The 17,500-nt window shown below is 27.1% G+C and overlaps 1 protein-coding gene across 1 annotated transcript in view; it reads right to left on the minus strand.

The window, feature by feature from the left end:
* Positions 1-9,538: 9,538 nt before the first annotated feature.
* The window catches only part of LOC136086084 (uncharacterized), a 9,189-nt gene continuing 1,227 nt past the window's right edge, over positions 9,539-17,500 (minus strand). The window contains exons 4-14 of the mRNA XM_065808354.1: positions 15,071-15,277; positions 14,561-14,767; positions 14,056-14,262; positions 13,460-13,666; positions 12,956-13,162; positions 12,452-12,658; positions 11,862-12,068; positions 11,358-11,564; positions 10,771-10,977; positions 9,753-9,959; positions 9,539-9,549 (exon numbers count right to left, since the gene is read on the minus strand). Coding sequence (XP_065664426.1) covers positions 9,539-9,549; positions 9,753-9,959; positions 10,771-10,977; positions 11,358-11,564; positions 11,862-12,068; positions 12,452-12,658; positions 12,956-13,162; positions 13,460-13,666; positions 14,056-14,262; positions 14,561-14,767; positions 15,071-15,277 — 2,081 coding nt within the window. The remainder of the gene's footprint in view (positions 9,550-9,752; positions 9,960-10,770; positions 10,978-11,357; positions 11,565-11,861; positions 12,069-12,451; positions 12,659-12,955; positions 13,163-13,459; positions 13,667-14,055; positions 14,263-14,560; positions 14,768-15,070; positions 15,278-17,500) is intronic.

Raw genomic sequence — 17,500 nt, forward strand, 5'->3', positions numbered from 1 at the left:
CGATGATATTGTTCAATGTTCACTATGTTTTTCACATTTTTAAGTATCAGCCATGCGATCCTAGACCATGTTCGAACCGAGAGATTTTCTAAAATTTTTTTGTCTACTAAAAGATCGTTTACCCTAAGCAAATGACTCAAGATTAGTGTTGAAAATCCAATGTATGACGCAAATGTATGGAAAAAGGAGATCAAGCATCTTATCAAAGATTTGATTGAGTAGCTGCATTAGATTTTCTTTCTTGAATATTGTTTTGCCATTTTTAAAATGACGAACTTCTTTAATGAGATTCTCTTTCACACCTCTCGGATAAAACCGTACAACTTCTCAAGCTTTATTTTAAACGGAAAGATCATCTTTATTCAACCAGATAGAGAAAATGAAAGTATATTGCATACTATCCTACTTGCCTCATACCTAGAATCAGTCTACTGGATTGATTCAGGATTTTAATTTAGACAGACCATCTCTAAATATCCCAAACAAAAGAATTCAAAGTAAACATTTTTAGCTTTAATTTAGAATGACCGTCTAAATTAAATTTAAAAACGTTCACTTTGAATTCATTAGTTAGGCTGTCGTGAAAATGAGCTGTGTTTGGTGTCATATCGTGAAGCGCTTTATTCTAAGCTTTCTTTTAGAAGCAAATTCAGTTTTGAATCCTAGCAATCCAGCTACAGCTACAACATCTTGGAAAATTTGCGACCAAGAACCCCTAATCCCTTTTACATCTTCCAGTACCTGTTTAATCAAACGTAGCTCGTCATCAATGGTAATGGCTTCAAATTGTACAAGACGACTAATGATGTTAATAGCAATAAGGGTTTTGTCTCAAAACTAGTAATACAAATTTAAAAGATGATAATTATTGTTTTTAAGTTTCATGCTTAGCTGTACTGATCACTGGTCCGATTCAGGTTTTCCTTAGCATGTTTAAGAGCTGCCAATATTTTTCTCAGCCTTTTGACAAGTGGTTCAATCAAGTTGGTACAAGAGCCCTATCTTGTCATAAAAAATCTATGCAGCAAAATCCCAGTTGCTAAAGTGAAGATCTCTATCGGGCAAGACTTACTCTAAAAAATACGTACCAAGAATTGACATTCTCAAAGCATACTTTAATCTAAATAATTCAATTGCGTGCACAACAGTCAAATTCAGACTGTGAGTGCTACAGGTAACGCACAGAGCTTCTGAATAATTTTGCTTTAATAAGGCTTGAGCTCCCTTGAAAGCACCTGACATAATGAATCCATTATCATGTCCCTAACTGCAACAGTATCAAGTATTCAAGCCTTAAAATCATATCAAAGATAAGCTTAGCTATATCAACTCTTTTCTTCCTCTCGCAAGCTTCAACACTAAAGAGTCGTTATTTGATTTGCCAGCAACTCTTTTCCCTTTCATAGAGGAAAAACCAAATAACAAAGACTATCTGCTCAGTGTGAAATATATTAGAGGTACCATTGAATAAGATTGTGAAGTAGATATCACCCTAGGTTTTAGATATCACCCTGGAGTTCTAAATATATAACAATGGAGTTGGTAAGACGAATGTCTGCCTCTTTCCAGTTCATGTAAAACTTTTGGTGCAATAGGCTGATTTGATGCTGCTTCACGCGATCTATGAGTTTCCTCCAATGATTTCTAGCTACTCCACTCCAACGAAGAATGGACGATTACCCTCTTTTGAATACTGTTTTTGAGCTGCGGATCCCTTGAAGATAATCACATCTCAATCTTTTTAACTCAGACCAAAAAGAAGTATTAGCATTGATAATTACCAAGTTAGGTTGAACATCACGTTCTCCTCGAATAATAACATGCAACCGATACTGATAGCACTGAAAACTCTAAAGAAGTTTTCAGACCCTCCCTCTTGAAGGCCTCGACCTGCTAGGAGTTCAGTTGTAAATTTTAAAGCGCATAATAATAGAGTGCACTTTTCAAAAAAAGTTTTAAGATGTTTTAAATTGTAAAACCATTGTAAAAACAAAGGTATTTTATTTATAATAAAAACTTCAAATAGATCTCACAGGCTTTCATTTTAGTTTTTTAGGGCATGTTGTGAAGCATGCCCTAAAAAATATGCGTATGTAATTAAATATGCAGTCATTAAATGCTGTTCAAATGAAATATAAAGTTAAAAATTTTAGTTCTAAATACTGCAAAAAACTTATGTTTGAATAGCCATTTATATATATATATATATATATATATATATATATATATATATATATATATATATATATATATATATATATATATATATATATATATATATATATATATATATATATATATATATATATATATAGATGTATATTTATTGAAATTTATTTATTTCGTCATTAAAAAAAGAATACAATGTTGTTTTATATAAATAAAGTTAACATGACCGGGGCTAAAAGAAGACAATAATTGCCTTATCACTACGCCCCGACGTGCTTTCATAACAAGCGTGTACAATCATTAAAACGTAAACATAAAATTACTTTGTACCATATAAAAATAAATTCAAGTTTTACATGTATGTTAACATCAGTAACTAATCTATAATCAAAAGAAAATCGTAAAAAAAAGATAAAAAACAAAAATAATAATAATAATAATTACACCTAAAAATAAAAAATAAGTTAATAGGAGAATTTAAAGAAAATTTAAATTAAGGATCAGTTAATAAGATAGTTGTTATAAAAGAAAAAAAAAAACGAAAAAAAGGATCTTAATAAGAATTTAACTCATTAACATCGTTAAAAATTTTTTGTTTTAGTTTTTGTTTGAATAAAGAAAGCGAAGAACTTTTTTTCAGCTGGTTAGTTAACAAAGTGTTCCATACTTAGGACCTCTGATGGCAATAAAAAATTTAGTAACCAAATAGTGCATTTTAAGTTGCTAATAATTGTAATTTGAAAATCTTGTAGGATACTCGTGGTTAATTTTATTGAAAAGTGTATTAAATATTATAGGAGTTACTTTGTTATGAAACTTGTGCATAAATATAAGAACTTGATAAAGGTTCAACTGAAAAACATTAAGTATGTAATGATTTTTAAATAGTTATTTAGAATGTGTAAAACGACCTGCACCTGAAATAATTCTAACAGCGTGTTTTTGTCGACTAAGAAATTTTTTAACTTTACTTATATTAGAGCTGCACCATGCAATATTTGCATTGTTTATATAACAATGCATGAGGGATAAGTATAGGATTTTTAAACAGTTTAGGTTTATTAATTATATAGCTTTGTATAGAATACCAATAACTTTTGAAATTTTATCTTCTAACGGTCTTATGTGTTTCCTCCATGTCAAGTTTTCGTAAGTATCGCTCCTAAAAACTTTAATAATGACTAATTATTTTAGAGTTACCAATATAAAGATCAGGAATTTTTAATGGAATATTTTCTTTATAGTGAAATCTAGAAAAATATGTATATTTAGTTTTATTTAAATATAAGGACAATTTGTTCGCATTAAACGATTCCGCTATATTTAAAAATTCCTTGTATGCTATTTTAAATAAAAGGTTGACATCTCCATTAAAATAAAATAACTTCGTGTCATCTGCAAATAAAACTGAATTAAAAATGTTTGGAAACTTATGGAATTTATTTACATAAATAAGGAATAACAGTGGACCCAGAATTGAGCCTTGGGGAACACCGCAAGTTTTAGTCAAGTATTCAGTTTTTCCTTCTTTTTCTGTAATAAATTGTTTTCTATTGCTTAGATAACTTTTGATTCGTTCTAAATATGTGCTTTTAATTCCATAACATTCAAGTTTTTTTATGAGAATGGTATGGTCTACTGTATTGGCCTTACTAAGATCTATAAAAACTCCGAGGGTAAACTTACTATCGTCAAATGCTTTAAATATATCGTGAACAGTATAAATAATGGCATGGTCAGTTGAATACTCTGGCTGAAATCCAAACTGTTTATTATATAGAATACTAATAATATTTAGAAAAGTTGAAAATAAGTTATACATAATTTGCTCTAAGACTTTCGAGAAGCAAGGAAGAATTGAAATTGGTTTGTAATTTTCAGGATTAGAAATGTCTTCTGATTTGAAAATAGGTATTACCCTCGCAATTTTAAGTTTCTTCGGATAAATACCTAATTTTAAAGATAGATTAAAAACATATAAAAGAGGGATTGTTAAGTATTTTATCAATTTTTTAATTACGTTACTACAAACATTATCGTACCCCACACTTTTGTTTAGTTTTAAAAGATATACTGCATCTAAGAGTTCCTTTTTAGTAATTTCATAATTATCCATCTCAGAGGTCTAATTAGAAGTAAAATATGACTCAAAGTTTACTTCAGTAGTTTCTATTTTTGAGCCAAAAGTGGAACCTACACTGAAAAAATATTGATTAAGTGTTTCAGCAATTAAAGATTTATTTGTACTAGTTTTATTTTCAATGTTTAGATTTGAAGAAAGACTATTTCCGTCAGTTTGTTTTGTACCAATTACCTTCTTAATTATGTTCCAAGCATTTTTTGGATTATTTTTATGTTTTGTTTTATGAACGGTATAGTATCTTTGACTTTTTAATAACCATCTCAGAAACACTTTTATAATATTTGTAATTAGTTTCATTCTTGAAAGTTTTTTTTCTGAAAAACTTATTATACAGTTGTTGCTTTTTTTTTGACGACTTTATAATTCCAGGCCTTATCCATTAATTTAATGTTTTTTTTTACACAATTTGTAACTACAGTAAATTTTTCGTGGATTTTTCATTTATATTTCGCGTATTTTTTTTAACTTTTTGTGCATAAATATTATCAAATTTTTGTGACATAAGAAATACAGGGAAATGATTTGAAATGAAATATTCCTGTTTTGATTTTTGATTTGAGTTCATTGGGGATTATTTGATCAATAATTGTTGCGCTTACTCTTGTTATTCTTGTGGGTTTATTAATAAGTGCAATATAGCCTTTCTGATAAATGACGTTAAAGAAATTATTTAAATTTTTATTTAAATGACTCATGTTTAGGTCAAGGTTAAAACCACCTACAAAAAAAAATGCTTTTATTTTTACTTGATTTACTATGTTTTTACTATGATTTTCGAAATGTTTTATTGAGCCGGAAGGTGGTCTGTATAAAACTTGGATGATAATGCTTTTTATGGTTTTATTTATTATTTCCACACATAGTGAATCGCAATCATTAGTGGTTGAGCAAAAATCTTTCTTTAGCTTGTATGACAAAGAATTACTTATAAATACACACAAACCCCCTCCTTTCTTCCCAGACTCTCTAAATTGATGAATCACTTTATAATTTGTTAGCTAAAAATTTATATTTGTCTCGACAAGTCCATCAGTACACCATGTCTTGCTGAGACAAATAATTTAAAAACTAAATTTAACCTCCCATAAAAATTGTTTAAATAATTTAAAAGTTTTTGAACTCCAAATATTTAAATGCAAAGTTGAAAATGAATTTGCATCAAGTCCTTGCATTATACTTTCATATTTAGGGTCATAATATAAAGTATTAATATTTTGAAATACTATATTGTTATTGCTACAAAATTTAATATCCGGGTCAGAATGCATATCTAGAAGTATCCTATTTTTTATTTTGTAATAAATTAAATTCTGCGTTAAGCATAACGTTATCTTTATTCATAGAAAAAACTGTCAAATTTTTATTTTACTGAAAAAAAAAAAAAAAAAAAATTAATAACAATAATAAAAAAAATAATGATAATAAGATAAATAATGATGAGGGAAAAAAAAAAAGAATGTTCTAAATATAAATGGTAAAGTAAATATGCACTCGCTTTATTTTTCCTAAATTCTCTAACTACAAGTTTATCAAATTTTATAAAAGAATATTTAACATATTTTCTATGTATCTTCATTTCTTCTACAAGTTTTTTCCTTATGACCATTGTTTCAAAAGAGAGGTCTTCGTCGATATATATATATCTATGCCTGATCCTTAAAGTCGATTAGATGAATGTAGTACTTTTATTTTGTCTTTGTAATGTAGAATTTTAACAAAAATTGTTCTAGTTTTGATTTCTTCTTTTTTTCCAACTCTGCGAGCCCTCTCGATATCAACGTTCATAATATTTAATTCGTTTTCAAATAAAAATGATAATTTTTTTTAAGTTTAATTCCAGGTTTCTTGATCGTTTTCGGGAAGCCCGTCGATGCAAAGATTATTCCTTTTGAGTTTATCTTCTAGCTGTCGTAATTTATTCTTTTCCTCTTCACCGCTACTGTTTTTGTTTTTAATTTTCTTTTCTAATTCTCTTAGCTTTTTTTCTTGGATGTCTTAAGTAACTGTTAGGCTTCCTACGATATTTGTCTTTTCTAGGATTCTTACTCTCTCGGTAATTTCTTTAAGTTAAGTGTTACCTTTTCGTTTTCTTTTTTTGAAGAGTCGCAAATTTGTTTTGATTTATGTATTTCATTAAGTAGCTTATTTATTTTATCGTTAGTTATTTTTAGGTTACTACTGAAAAAGCTTAAAAGTATCTTTCTGCTGTTTTGAAAACAAATCAAGAAAAATATCGCGAGCAACGTTTGTTGATATTTGTGTTTCATCTGTATTCCCCGTTCCGTTAGAATTCTTTCGAACATCAATTTTTTATTTTATTTTATAGTGTGTTACTTTTTTTTTTTTTTTTTAAAAAAAAGTTACAAAAAATGATTATTCCCTCTGAATAAAACACGCCTGCTTTGTGCAAAAAATTACAATCAATAATTTATTTATTACTACATAAAGCTCTGGAAGACTCACTTCAACAGAAAAACTTACTGTCTTTAATGCAGCATGTTTAAAACTCGAGAAAGATATTGATCTTTACACAGTGTCTGAGTTTTACGAAATGGTGCAAACAATCCCTTAAAATGACTCAAAATAAATTAAAAGAATAATTTATGCAATTGGTCTCGCAACAAGGTAAAAGTAATCTTATCATACAGGACAGATTAACACTAGAAGCCCCAGGTTTTTTATATACCTAGAAACCCCAAAGTGGATCAATTGATCCAACTTAATATTTATATGCATTTAGACTTATTTTCTTGTTAAAGTGTATGAAACTAACAGTTAAAACTGTTAATTTTGATGTAAATTATATAAAATATATAAATTTCTTTCACCGTACATATATATACATAAGATTTATGCCCAAATTACGGCGCATTTTACTCTAAGTAGAATTTTTGTAGCATGGTTTGCCTAAATCTGGATTACCAGCATATTTATACAGATAATTTAAACCGAACAAAAAAATGAAAATGTTAGTGAATAAAAGAAGATATTGTTTCCACATATTTGGTATAAATATGCTGCCACCACAAGTACACTAGTATTACTGATTTACTGTATGAAACTCACTACTATACTGACTTGTGGTAAAGTATAATAATAGATATTTGTATTATAATGAAACGCTCAAGCTCAGCAAACGCTGAAGGTGCTTCATCATCAAAAACTTCTGTTGCAGCACATCCTCTTTCAATTGACCAATCAGTTACACATCAACGCCCAAAACGTGTGTCGGCGCAACAGTGTTTGTTCATATTACAAGATCTCTCGGAAATTGACAGTGGTGATGAATCAGATTCAACAAAAAAAAGTGACGAAGCAGATGTTGTTGAAGATAATCTTTCTGATGACGATGAAAGTAATACTTTTATTTACAATTCAGAAAGTAGTAGCGATGAAAACGAAGATGAAAATTCATGCGGTGGGAGTAATGATTTAACTGTTAAAACTCGTAGAGATGATGTAAAATGGACTGTTGTGTCAAAAGTTATATTTTTCCTAGTTTTATCACTTTAAAAAAATTTAATGAAAAATATCAGTACTGATCTGGAAAATAGGTTGACTTCTGGAATTGCATCTGTTTGTAATCAATTAATTTTACTTATCTATAATGTCATATTTTAATAACAATATCACGTTATGGAAACCCCTCTAAAACATACAAATGTGAGGAACCATTAAACTATTATTACTACAAATTATGTTACATTTTATTTTTATTTTAAATGAACTTGCTTGCATCAGTTGGAAGAGATGTTACAAACCACTTACAGATAATGGCCAAATAAGTATCTTTTTCATACTCAATGTATGGAAGGAAACAAAACCGTCCTGCAAGGTCCTCATAGGTAATGCACAATATTTGTATTCTACATCCCATTTCCTTTAAATAAAATACTATTTTGGTATAAGCTAATTGTTTTACAATATTGATTCGTGAAAAATTATTCATTTTTATTTTATATTGTGAGGATATTAATTTAATATTTAGCAGAGTTGTGTTTGGTATTTCTACATTTTTTTTATTTATTTATTGTTGTATTCGTTCAATTTGAGATCGCTACTAAAAAAAGTATAAGAGAAAAAATTGGCAGCTTTCTGGTGACGGCATTTGATATAGGTGACGTATAAAAAAATGGAACCACAACTAATCAAAAACATATTGAGCAAAAAATAAGTATCGGAAATATAGGGAATGCCATTGCCCACTATCTGATTGTGAGAATTTAATGCAGTAATTTTATAAATATATATGCACATTTTCTGTGCCTGTATTCAAATAGCCTTAGTTTTATTTGTTATATTTTGGTTTTGATGCACTCTAAATCTTTTCTTTTTCTTCATTTGTATCTGTTTTTTATGACTTCATATAAATTTTGTAATTAAAGTTATTTTTTTTCTTAAAGCGTTCGATGATTTTTGTCACTTCCTGGACTATATTCTGTTTAACTCAAAAGAATATTGCAGTCTGGTACTAAAGTATCATTTAACAAGAAAACTGTTAGTTATTCTGATTATTAAAAATTTATAAAAGACATTTTTGTTTTTTTATCAGTTTTTAATAACAAAAATTTCAACCGAAAATACTCAATAATATAAGCATAATATTGACTTGATAGTATTGGCGTATTATTGTTTGACCAATATCAGGCAAAATTAACTTCACAATATTGGCGCAATGTTGCAGCGCCAATATTGGCCAATATTGGCATAATATTAACATTGCAATAATGGCGCGATATAGTTTATAACATTGCGCAAATATTGTGGACAATTTTGCCGCAATATTGCGCCAGTACTGTTAACTAATTGAGATAAATATAAATATTCTATATATATACAAAAATATAAAAATAATAAAAACATTTCCTTGAATCAAAAATAAATATGGCAAATGGTTACCGATAAGCATAGAACTTAATAAATTGATCTATTTGAACTTAAATGGTAATAAATTTGCTACACTAACTTTGCTAAAGCAAACCTGATAGCTATTTAAATATAGGTTGTAATTACATTTAGTAATGCTGGCTAAAAACTCTTTATTTTGAAACTATAATTTTTTGAATATTTTATGTGGATTATTCTTATCAAGTTTGTACGATCCATTTACTCCATTATCGCGCAATAAACAGATTGCATTTAAAAATATATATTTGTATCGATAAATTCGTACAACTTAATGACTAAGTTTATCAAATCTCCAAAAACCTTTCTTTGATATAAAACTTAATCCACACCTAAATAAAACTTAAATATATTTTTAAAATGCATGAGTTCAAAGACTGACAGGAACATACAAATTTTCATATGTGGTTGTGTGAATCTTAAACATCATTTCAAACAAACTTAGTTCCAACAACTTAATGACATAATTAAACGATTCGTTAATAATTTTCCAATTTATCAATATTATTAAAAACATAGCAAAATTTGAGCTTACCATAGCTGCTGCTAGCAAGCAACTTATTAATTGATACTTCTAGTTTCTTAAAAACTCTTGGTGTAATGTCGTCCTTGAATTGGTTTAGTCCTGTTGTTCCTTTTTCGAGCACTGAGTTCAGTAGTTTATTATTCTCATCAATAATTTTATATGAAAGTAAAATTGATTTTATTGATTGTTGCAAATTGTGATTAGCATTAGTGGTAGCTAGATATAGTTTTAAACATTGTTAAAAACTATTTTTTAAAAACAATTTGTTTTATAAAAAAAATTAGAAAATAGATTTACAAGATAGATTTATGTATTGTAGATCATGATAGAACTTTTAAAAACTTTATTATTTTTTTTATATTCAACACGTTAGCCATACCTAAATATAGCTTAAAACTTAAAATACATGCGCTCACAAGTTTCCATAATCAAAAACATACGGATTTCAATTTGTGATTGAGTATTTGTTAAATATAATTTTAAACTAAGTATAAAAACAACGAAAGCAATAATTCAACTTAAAAGAGCTGCTGCTAGTAAACAACTTATTAATTGATTCTTCTATGTTCTTAAAATCTCTAGGTGCAATGTCGTCCTTAAAATAGTTTAGTCCTGTTGTTCCCTTTTCGAGCACTGAGTTCAGTAGTTTGTCATTCTCATCAATATAGTTATTTGAAACAAAAATTGATTTTATTGATTGTCGCAAATCGTGATCAGCATTAGCAGCAGCTAGATTAAGTATAAAATTATGTTTAAAGTAAGAGACAATATATATTACAAGAAATGTCAAAAAGTATTTAAATTCTAGAATATTGCATTTTTTATCATGATTTGTTTCACTAACTCTTTATTAAATAATATTTAATTAAACTCGTTTGCCACAATTAAGTTTATCTTAAAACTAAAAATGCATTCGCTCACAAATTCACATGAATACACAAATAAAAGATTCCAATATGTGATTGCGTATTTGCTAAGTATAATTTTAAACTAAGTATAAAACAATGAAAACAATAAGTCAACCTACAAGAGCTGCTGCTAGTAAACAACTTATTAATTGATACTTCTAGTTTCTTAAAATCTCTTGGTGTAATGTCGTCCTTGAATTGGTTTAGTCCTGTTGTTCCCTTTTCGAGCACTGAGTTCAGTAGTTTATCATTCTCATCAATAATATTATTTGAAACTAAAATTGATTTTATTGATTGTCGCAAATCGTGATCAGCATTAGTGGTACCTAAATAGAGTTTTAAAAATGTTAAAAACTATTTATTAAAAACAATTTGTGTTATAGAAAAGATTCGAAAATAGATTTACAAGATAGATATATGTATTCTGGATAATAATAGAAGTTTTAAAATTTTTTTTTTTTTATATTAAACACGTTAGCCATAAAACTTAAAATACCATAAAACTTTAGCCATAAAGCGTAAGCCATAAAACGTTAGCCATAAAACTTAACACGTTAGCCATAAAACTTAAAACTGAAAACTTAAAATACATGCGCTCACACGTTTCCATTAACAAAAACATGCGGATTTCAATTTGTGATTGCATATTTGTTAAATATAATTTTAAACTAAGTATAAAAACAACGAAAGCAATAATTCAACTTACAAGAGCTGCTGCTAGTAAACAACTTATTAATTGATACTTCTATGTTCTTAAAATCTCTTGGTGTAATGTCGTCCTTGAAATGGATTAGTCCTGTTGTTCCCTTTTCAAGCACTGAGTTCAGTAGTTTATCATTCTCATCAATAACATTATTTGAAACTAAAATTGATTTTATTGATTGTCGCAAATCGTGATCAGCATTAGTAGCAGCTAGATTAAGTATAAAACTATGTTAAAAGTAAGAGACAATATATATTACAAGAAATGTCAAAAAGTATTTAAATTCTAGAATATTGCATTTTTTATCATGATTTGTTTCACTAACTCTTTATTAAATAATATTTAATTAAACTCTTTTGCCACAATTAAGTTTATCTTAAAACTCAAAATGCATTCGCTCACAAATTCACATGAATACACAAATAAAGATTCCAAAATGTGATTGCGTATTTGCTAAGTATAATTTTAAACTAAGTATAAAACAATGAAAGCAATAAGTCAACTTACAAGAGCTGCTGCTAGTAAACAACTTATTAATTGATACTTCTAGTTTCTTAAAATCTCTTGGTGTAATGTCGTCCTTGAATTGGTTTAGTCCTGTTGTTCCCTTTTCGAGCACTGAGTTCAGTAGTTTATCATTCTCATCAATAATATTATTTGAAACTAAAATTGATTTTATTGATTGTCGCAAATCGTGATCAGCATTAGTGGTACCTAAATAGAGTTTTAAAAATGTTAAAAACTATTTATTAAAAACAATTTGTGTCATAGAAAAGATTCGAAAATAGATTTACAAGATAGATATATGTATTCTGGATAATAATAGAAGTTTTAAATTTTTTTTTTTTTTTTTAAATTAAACACGTTAGCCATAAAACTTAAAATACCATAAAACTTTAGCCATAAAACGTTAGCCATAAAACGTTAGCCATAAAACTTAACACGTTAGCCATAAAACTTAAAACTGAAAACTTAAAATACATGCGCTCACAAGTTTCCATTAACAAAAACATGCGGATTTCAATTTGTGATTGCATATTTGTTAAATATAATTTTAAACTAAGTATAAAAACAACGAAAGCAATAATTCAACTTACAAGAGCTGCTGCTAGTAAACAACTTATTAATTGATACTTCTATGTTCTTAAAATCTCTTGGTGTAATGTCGTCCTTGAAATGGATTAGTCCTGTTGTTCCCTTTTCAAGCACTGAGTTCAGTAGTTTATCATTCTCATCAATAACATTATTTGAAACTAAAATTGATTTTATTGATTGTCGCAAATCGTGATCAGCATTAGTAGCAGCTAGATTAAGTATAAAACTATGTTAAAAGTAAGAGACAATATATATTACAAGAAATGTCAAAAAGTATTTAAATTCTAGAATATTGCATTTTTTATCATGATTTGTTTCACTAACTCTTTATTAAATAATATTTAATTAAACTCTTTTGCCACAATTAAGTTTATCTTAAAACTCAAAATGCATTCGCTCACAAATTCACATGAATACACAAATAAAGATTCCAATATGTGATTGCGTATTTGCTAAGTATAATTTTAAACTAAGTATAAAACAACGAAAGCAATAATTCAACTTACAAGAGCTGCTGCTAGTAAACAACTTATTAATTGATACTTCTATGTTCTTAAAATCTCTTGGTGTAATGTCGTCCTTGAAATGGATTAGTCCTGTTGTTCCCTTTTCAAGCACTGAGTTCAGTAGTTTATCATTCTCATCAATAACATTATTTGAAACTAAAATTGATTTTATTGATTGTCGCAAATCGTGATCAGCATTAGTAGCAGCTAGATTAAGTATAAAACTAAGTTAAAAGTAAGAGACAATATATATTACAAGAAATGTCAAAAAGTATTTAAATTCTAGAATATTGCATTTTTTATCATGATTTGTTTCACTAACTCTTTATTAAATAATATTTAATTAAACTCTTTTGCCACAATTAAGTTTATCTTAAAACTCAAAATGCATTCGCTCACAAATTCACATGAATACACAAATAAAGATTCCAAAATGTGATTGCGTATTTGCTAAGTATAATTTTAAACTAAGTATAAAACAATGAAAGCAATAAGTCAACTTACAAGAGCTGCTGCTAGTAAACAACTTATTAATTGATACTTCTAGTTTCTTAAAATCTCTTGGTGTAATGTCGTCCTTGAATTGGTTTAGTCCTGTTGTTCCCTTTTCGAGCAATGAGTTCAGTAGTTTATCATTCTCATCAATAATATTATTTGAATCTAAAATTGATTTTATTGATTGTCGCAAATCGTGATCAGCATTAGTGGTACCTAAATATAGCTTTAAAAATGTTAAAAACTATTTATTAAAAACAATTTGTGTTATTGAAAAGATTCGAAAATAGATTTACAAGATAGATATATGTATTCTGGATGATAATAGAAGTTTTAAAATTTTTTTTTTTTTTTTTAAATTAAACACGTTAGCCATAAAACTTAAAATACCATAAAACTTTAGCCATAAAACGTACTTTTAGCCATAAAACGTTAGCCATAAAACTTAACACGTTAGCCATAAAACTTAAAACTGAAAACTTAAAATACATGCGCTCACAAGTTTCCATTAACAAAAACATGCGGATTTCAATTTGTGATTGCATATTTGTTAAATATAATTTTAAACTAAGTATAAAAACAACGAAAGCAATAATTCAACTTACAAGAGCTGCTGCTAGAAAACAACTTATTAATTGATACTTCTATGTTTTTAAAATCTCTAGGTGCAATGTCGTCCTTGAAATAGTTTAGTCCTGTTTTTCCCTTTTCGAGCACTGAGTTCAGCAGTTTATCATTCTCATCAATAATATTATTTGAAACTAAAATTGATTTTATTGATCGTCGCAAATCGTGATCAGCATTAGCGGCAGCTAGATTAAGTATAAAACTATGTTAAAAGTAAGAGACAATATATATTATAGAAAATGTTAAAAAGTATTTAAATTCTAGAATATTGCATTTTTTATCATGATTTGTTTCACTATTTCTTTATTAAATAATATTTAATTAAACTCGTTTGCTATAATTAAGTTTATCGTAAAACTCAAAATGCATTCGCTCACAAATTCCCATGAATACACACATAAGGAATCCAATAAGTGATTGCGTATTTGCTAAGTATAATTTTAAACTATATATAAAAACAACGAAAGTAATCATTCAACTTACAAGAGCTGCTGCTAGTAAACAACTTATTAATTGATACTTCCAGTTTCCTAAAATCTCTTGGTGTAATGTCGTCCCTGAATTGGTTTAGTCCTGTTGTTCCCTTTTCGAGCACTGAGTTCAGTAGTTTATCATTCTCATCAATAATTTTATTTGAAAGTAAAATTGATTTTATTGATTGTTGCAAATTGTGATTATCATTAGTGGTACCTAAATATAGTTTTAAACATTGGTAAAAACTATTTTTTAAAAACAATTTGTGTTATAAAAAATATTAGAAATTAGATTTACAAAACAGTATTAAGAATTCTGGATCATGATAGATTTTTTAAAAACTTTAATTTTTTTTATATTAAACACGTTAGCCATACCTAAATATAGCTTAAAACTTAAAATGCATACGCTTACAAGTTTCCATAAACAAAAACATACGGATTTCAGCTTGTGATTGGGTATTTGTTAAATATAATATTAAACTAAGTATAAAACAATGAAAGCAATAAGTCAACTTACAAGAGCTGCTGCTAGTAAACAACTTATTAATTGATTCTTCTATGTTCTTAAAATCTCTAGGTGCAATATCGTCCTTGAAATGGTGTAGTCCTGTTGTTCCCTTTTCGAGCACTGAGTTCAGTAGTTTATCATTCTTATCAATAATATTATTTGAAATTAAAATTGATTTTATTGATTGTTGCAAATCGTGATCAGAATTAGCGGTAGCTAGATTTAGTTTAAAACTATGTTAAAAGTAAAAGACAATAAGATAGTATAAGAAAATAATAAAAAATAGTATAAGAAAGGTTAAAAAAGTTTCTAGTATTTACAATTTTTATTTTTTTTTTCATGATTTGTTTTATTAAATCTTACTAATTTGTTTTTAATTGAACATGTTTGTCTTAGTTAAATATATCTTAAAACTTAAAATGCATTCGCTCACAAGTTTTTATGAATATAGGAATACGAATTCCAACAGGTCCTTGCGTATTTGTTACAAATATCTTTAAAATATGTACATAAACATTGAAAATTATAATTTAACCTTAATTTATTTAAAGCAATAGTAAAAGTAACTTTAAAAAACTGTATCTATTATGAGTAAGATTATAAAAAGTTTATTTAGCAAAGTTTCGAACGTAAACAATTGTTATTATAGATAATACGCGGAAAGTATTTCTAAATGTAACCACAACAGTTAAATATATTTTATTTATTGCAAAATAATGCTTTTATTAAAATTTTATGTATTTCTAAAATAATTTTAACTTAGGGCCGAATGCAAAATGCGAACTTAAAACTTGAAGTCATACTTTAAGTCTGATATTTTACTTTGACAAAGAATTGCAAAGAGAAAACATCAAATCATTCTATATTTGAAAACCAGCCGTTTTTTAATGTGCAATACCTAATTCCTTTATGTTAAAATTAGGCGACCTTGTGATATTTCTTTACTCCCAATTTGTTTGGATTTATCATCACAAAATACTTTCCCTTTGATTCAACAATTTCTTTTAAGTACAAATAGTCACCTTCCTCTTCGCTCCATCTGTAGCTTAAACTTAGTTATTCCAAAACACTATTCTGATAAACTGATAAATATGGAAATAAATCTGTTCAATATCAATCTATTATCTCATGGAACAAACTATCTCCTGATCGAAAATCTTAAAATTCAATCTCTGAATTCAAAATCAAGCATTTTAACTATTTGTTAAAAAAATACAATTAAATATTTTTACATGTTAATATTAAAATGCTTTATTATGTATATCAATTCAAGATCCTTTAGTTTTTTATTTGATATTTTTAACATTTTGAAATTATTTTCTATTATTCATTTTTTAACTTTTTCCATTCTAATATTATTCATATTATTAGTAGTAAACTAAGAACCTTAAAAGCACTTTTTTAAAACAAATTCCAATATAGATGAATAACAAAATCTGTTTTATTTTTTTGATACAAGTCAAAAATAAGGAAGTTAGACAAATTGACTGTCTATGGTAATAACAAAAGTTATAAATAATTATAGCATTACTTTTTTTTAGATAAATTGCTTAAGTAAATTTAAAAGTGTTTTAATAAAACAAATAATTTGTGATACTTAAAAAACTATTTTATCATTTTTATAACAAAAAAAACTTGAGTTGAAAGAGTTTTAATTCTTTAATAGTCTCTTTATATAAAAAATAAATAAAATTCTTTTAATATATCAAACAATGAATAAAAGACTTTAATATAATTTGATTTTTATTTTAATTATATAGTAACTAATACTTTAATGTGGTACGTCCATATATACATACTAAAATTGTGCAGCAATGGTATATTATTAAATTAAGTTTTATAAGAGATTAAAACACATTTTTCTGTTTTTTCTGATAATGAAACATATGAAAGAGCTTAGTTAAAGATGATGCTACAAAAATATTAAGGATATCTGAATTGCATGGGTCTTTAAGAAATCTCTCATTACAATCAAAGTTGCAGCACACCAGATAAACTTGACCACAACAACTTTTAATAACATTTTTAACAAAAGCTATTAAGGCATTTTTTGTTTCAAAACAATTGTCACCTTGCGAAACATTGAAACAGAGTTAGTTTGTAAGTAAGTATTTTTTTTTAACCTACACATTTATATTTTTACTATTGAACAAAGGTCCATCAATTTGTCTTTTTTTAAACTAAAAAATTGTGTTATTAGTTTGACAATTGATTGACTCTGCAAGTTGTTGTTCTGAGAGCCTTCTTATAATTTTTTGCAAAGATATTTGTGGTTTTCCTACAAGTTTCTTAAGACTTAATAAATAATTTTCAAATGGAAAAGCTGAAACATTGTTTAGTGGACCGTATTGTTAGACATCTTGTGCTAATTGCACTAGTCCATGCATGTTATAAGTTGCAACTTCAGTTTCAAAAAAACTTAAAGAGTGTTCCACATGA

This window comes from Hydra vulgaris, chromosome 10 (genome assembly GCF_038396675.1).
Source record: "Hydra vulgaris chromosome 10, alternate assembly HydraT2T_AEP".
Classification (NCBI taxonomy): domain Eukaryota; kingdom Metazoa; phylum Cnidaria; class Hydrozoa; order Anthoathecata; family Hydridae; genus Hydra; species Hydra vulgaris.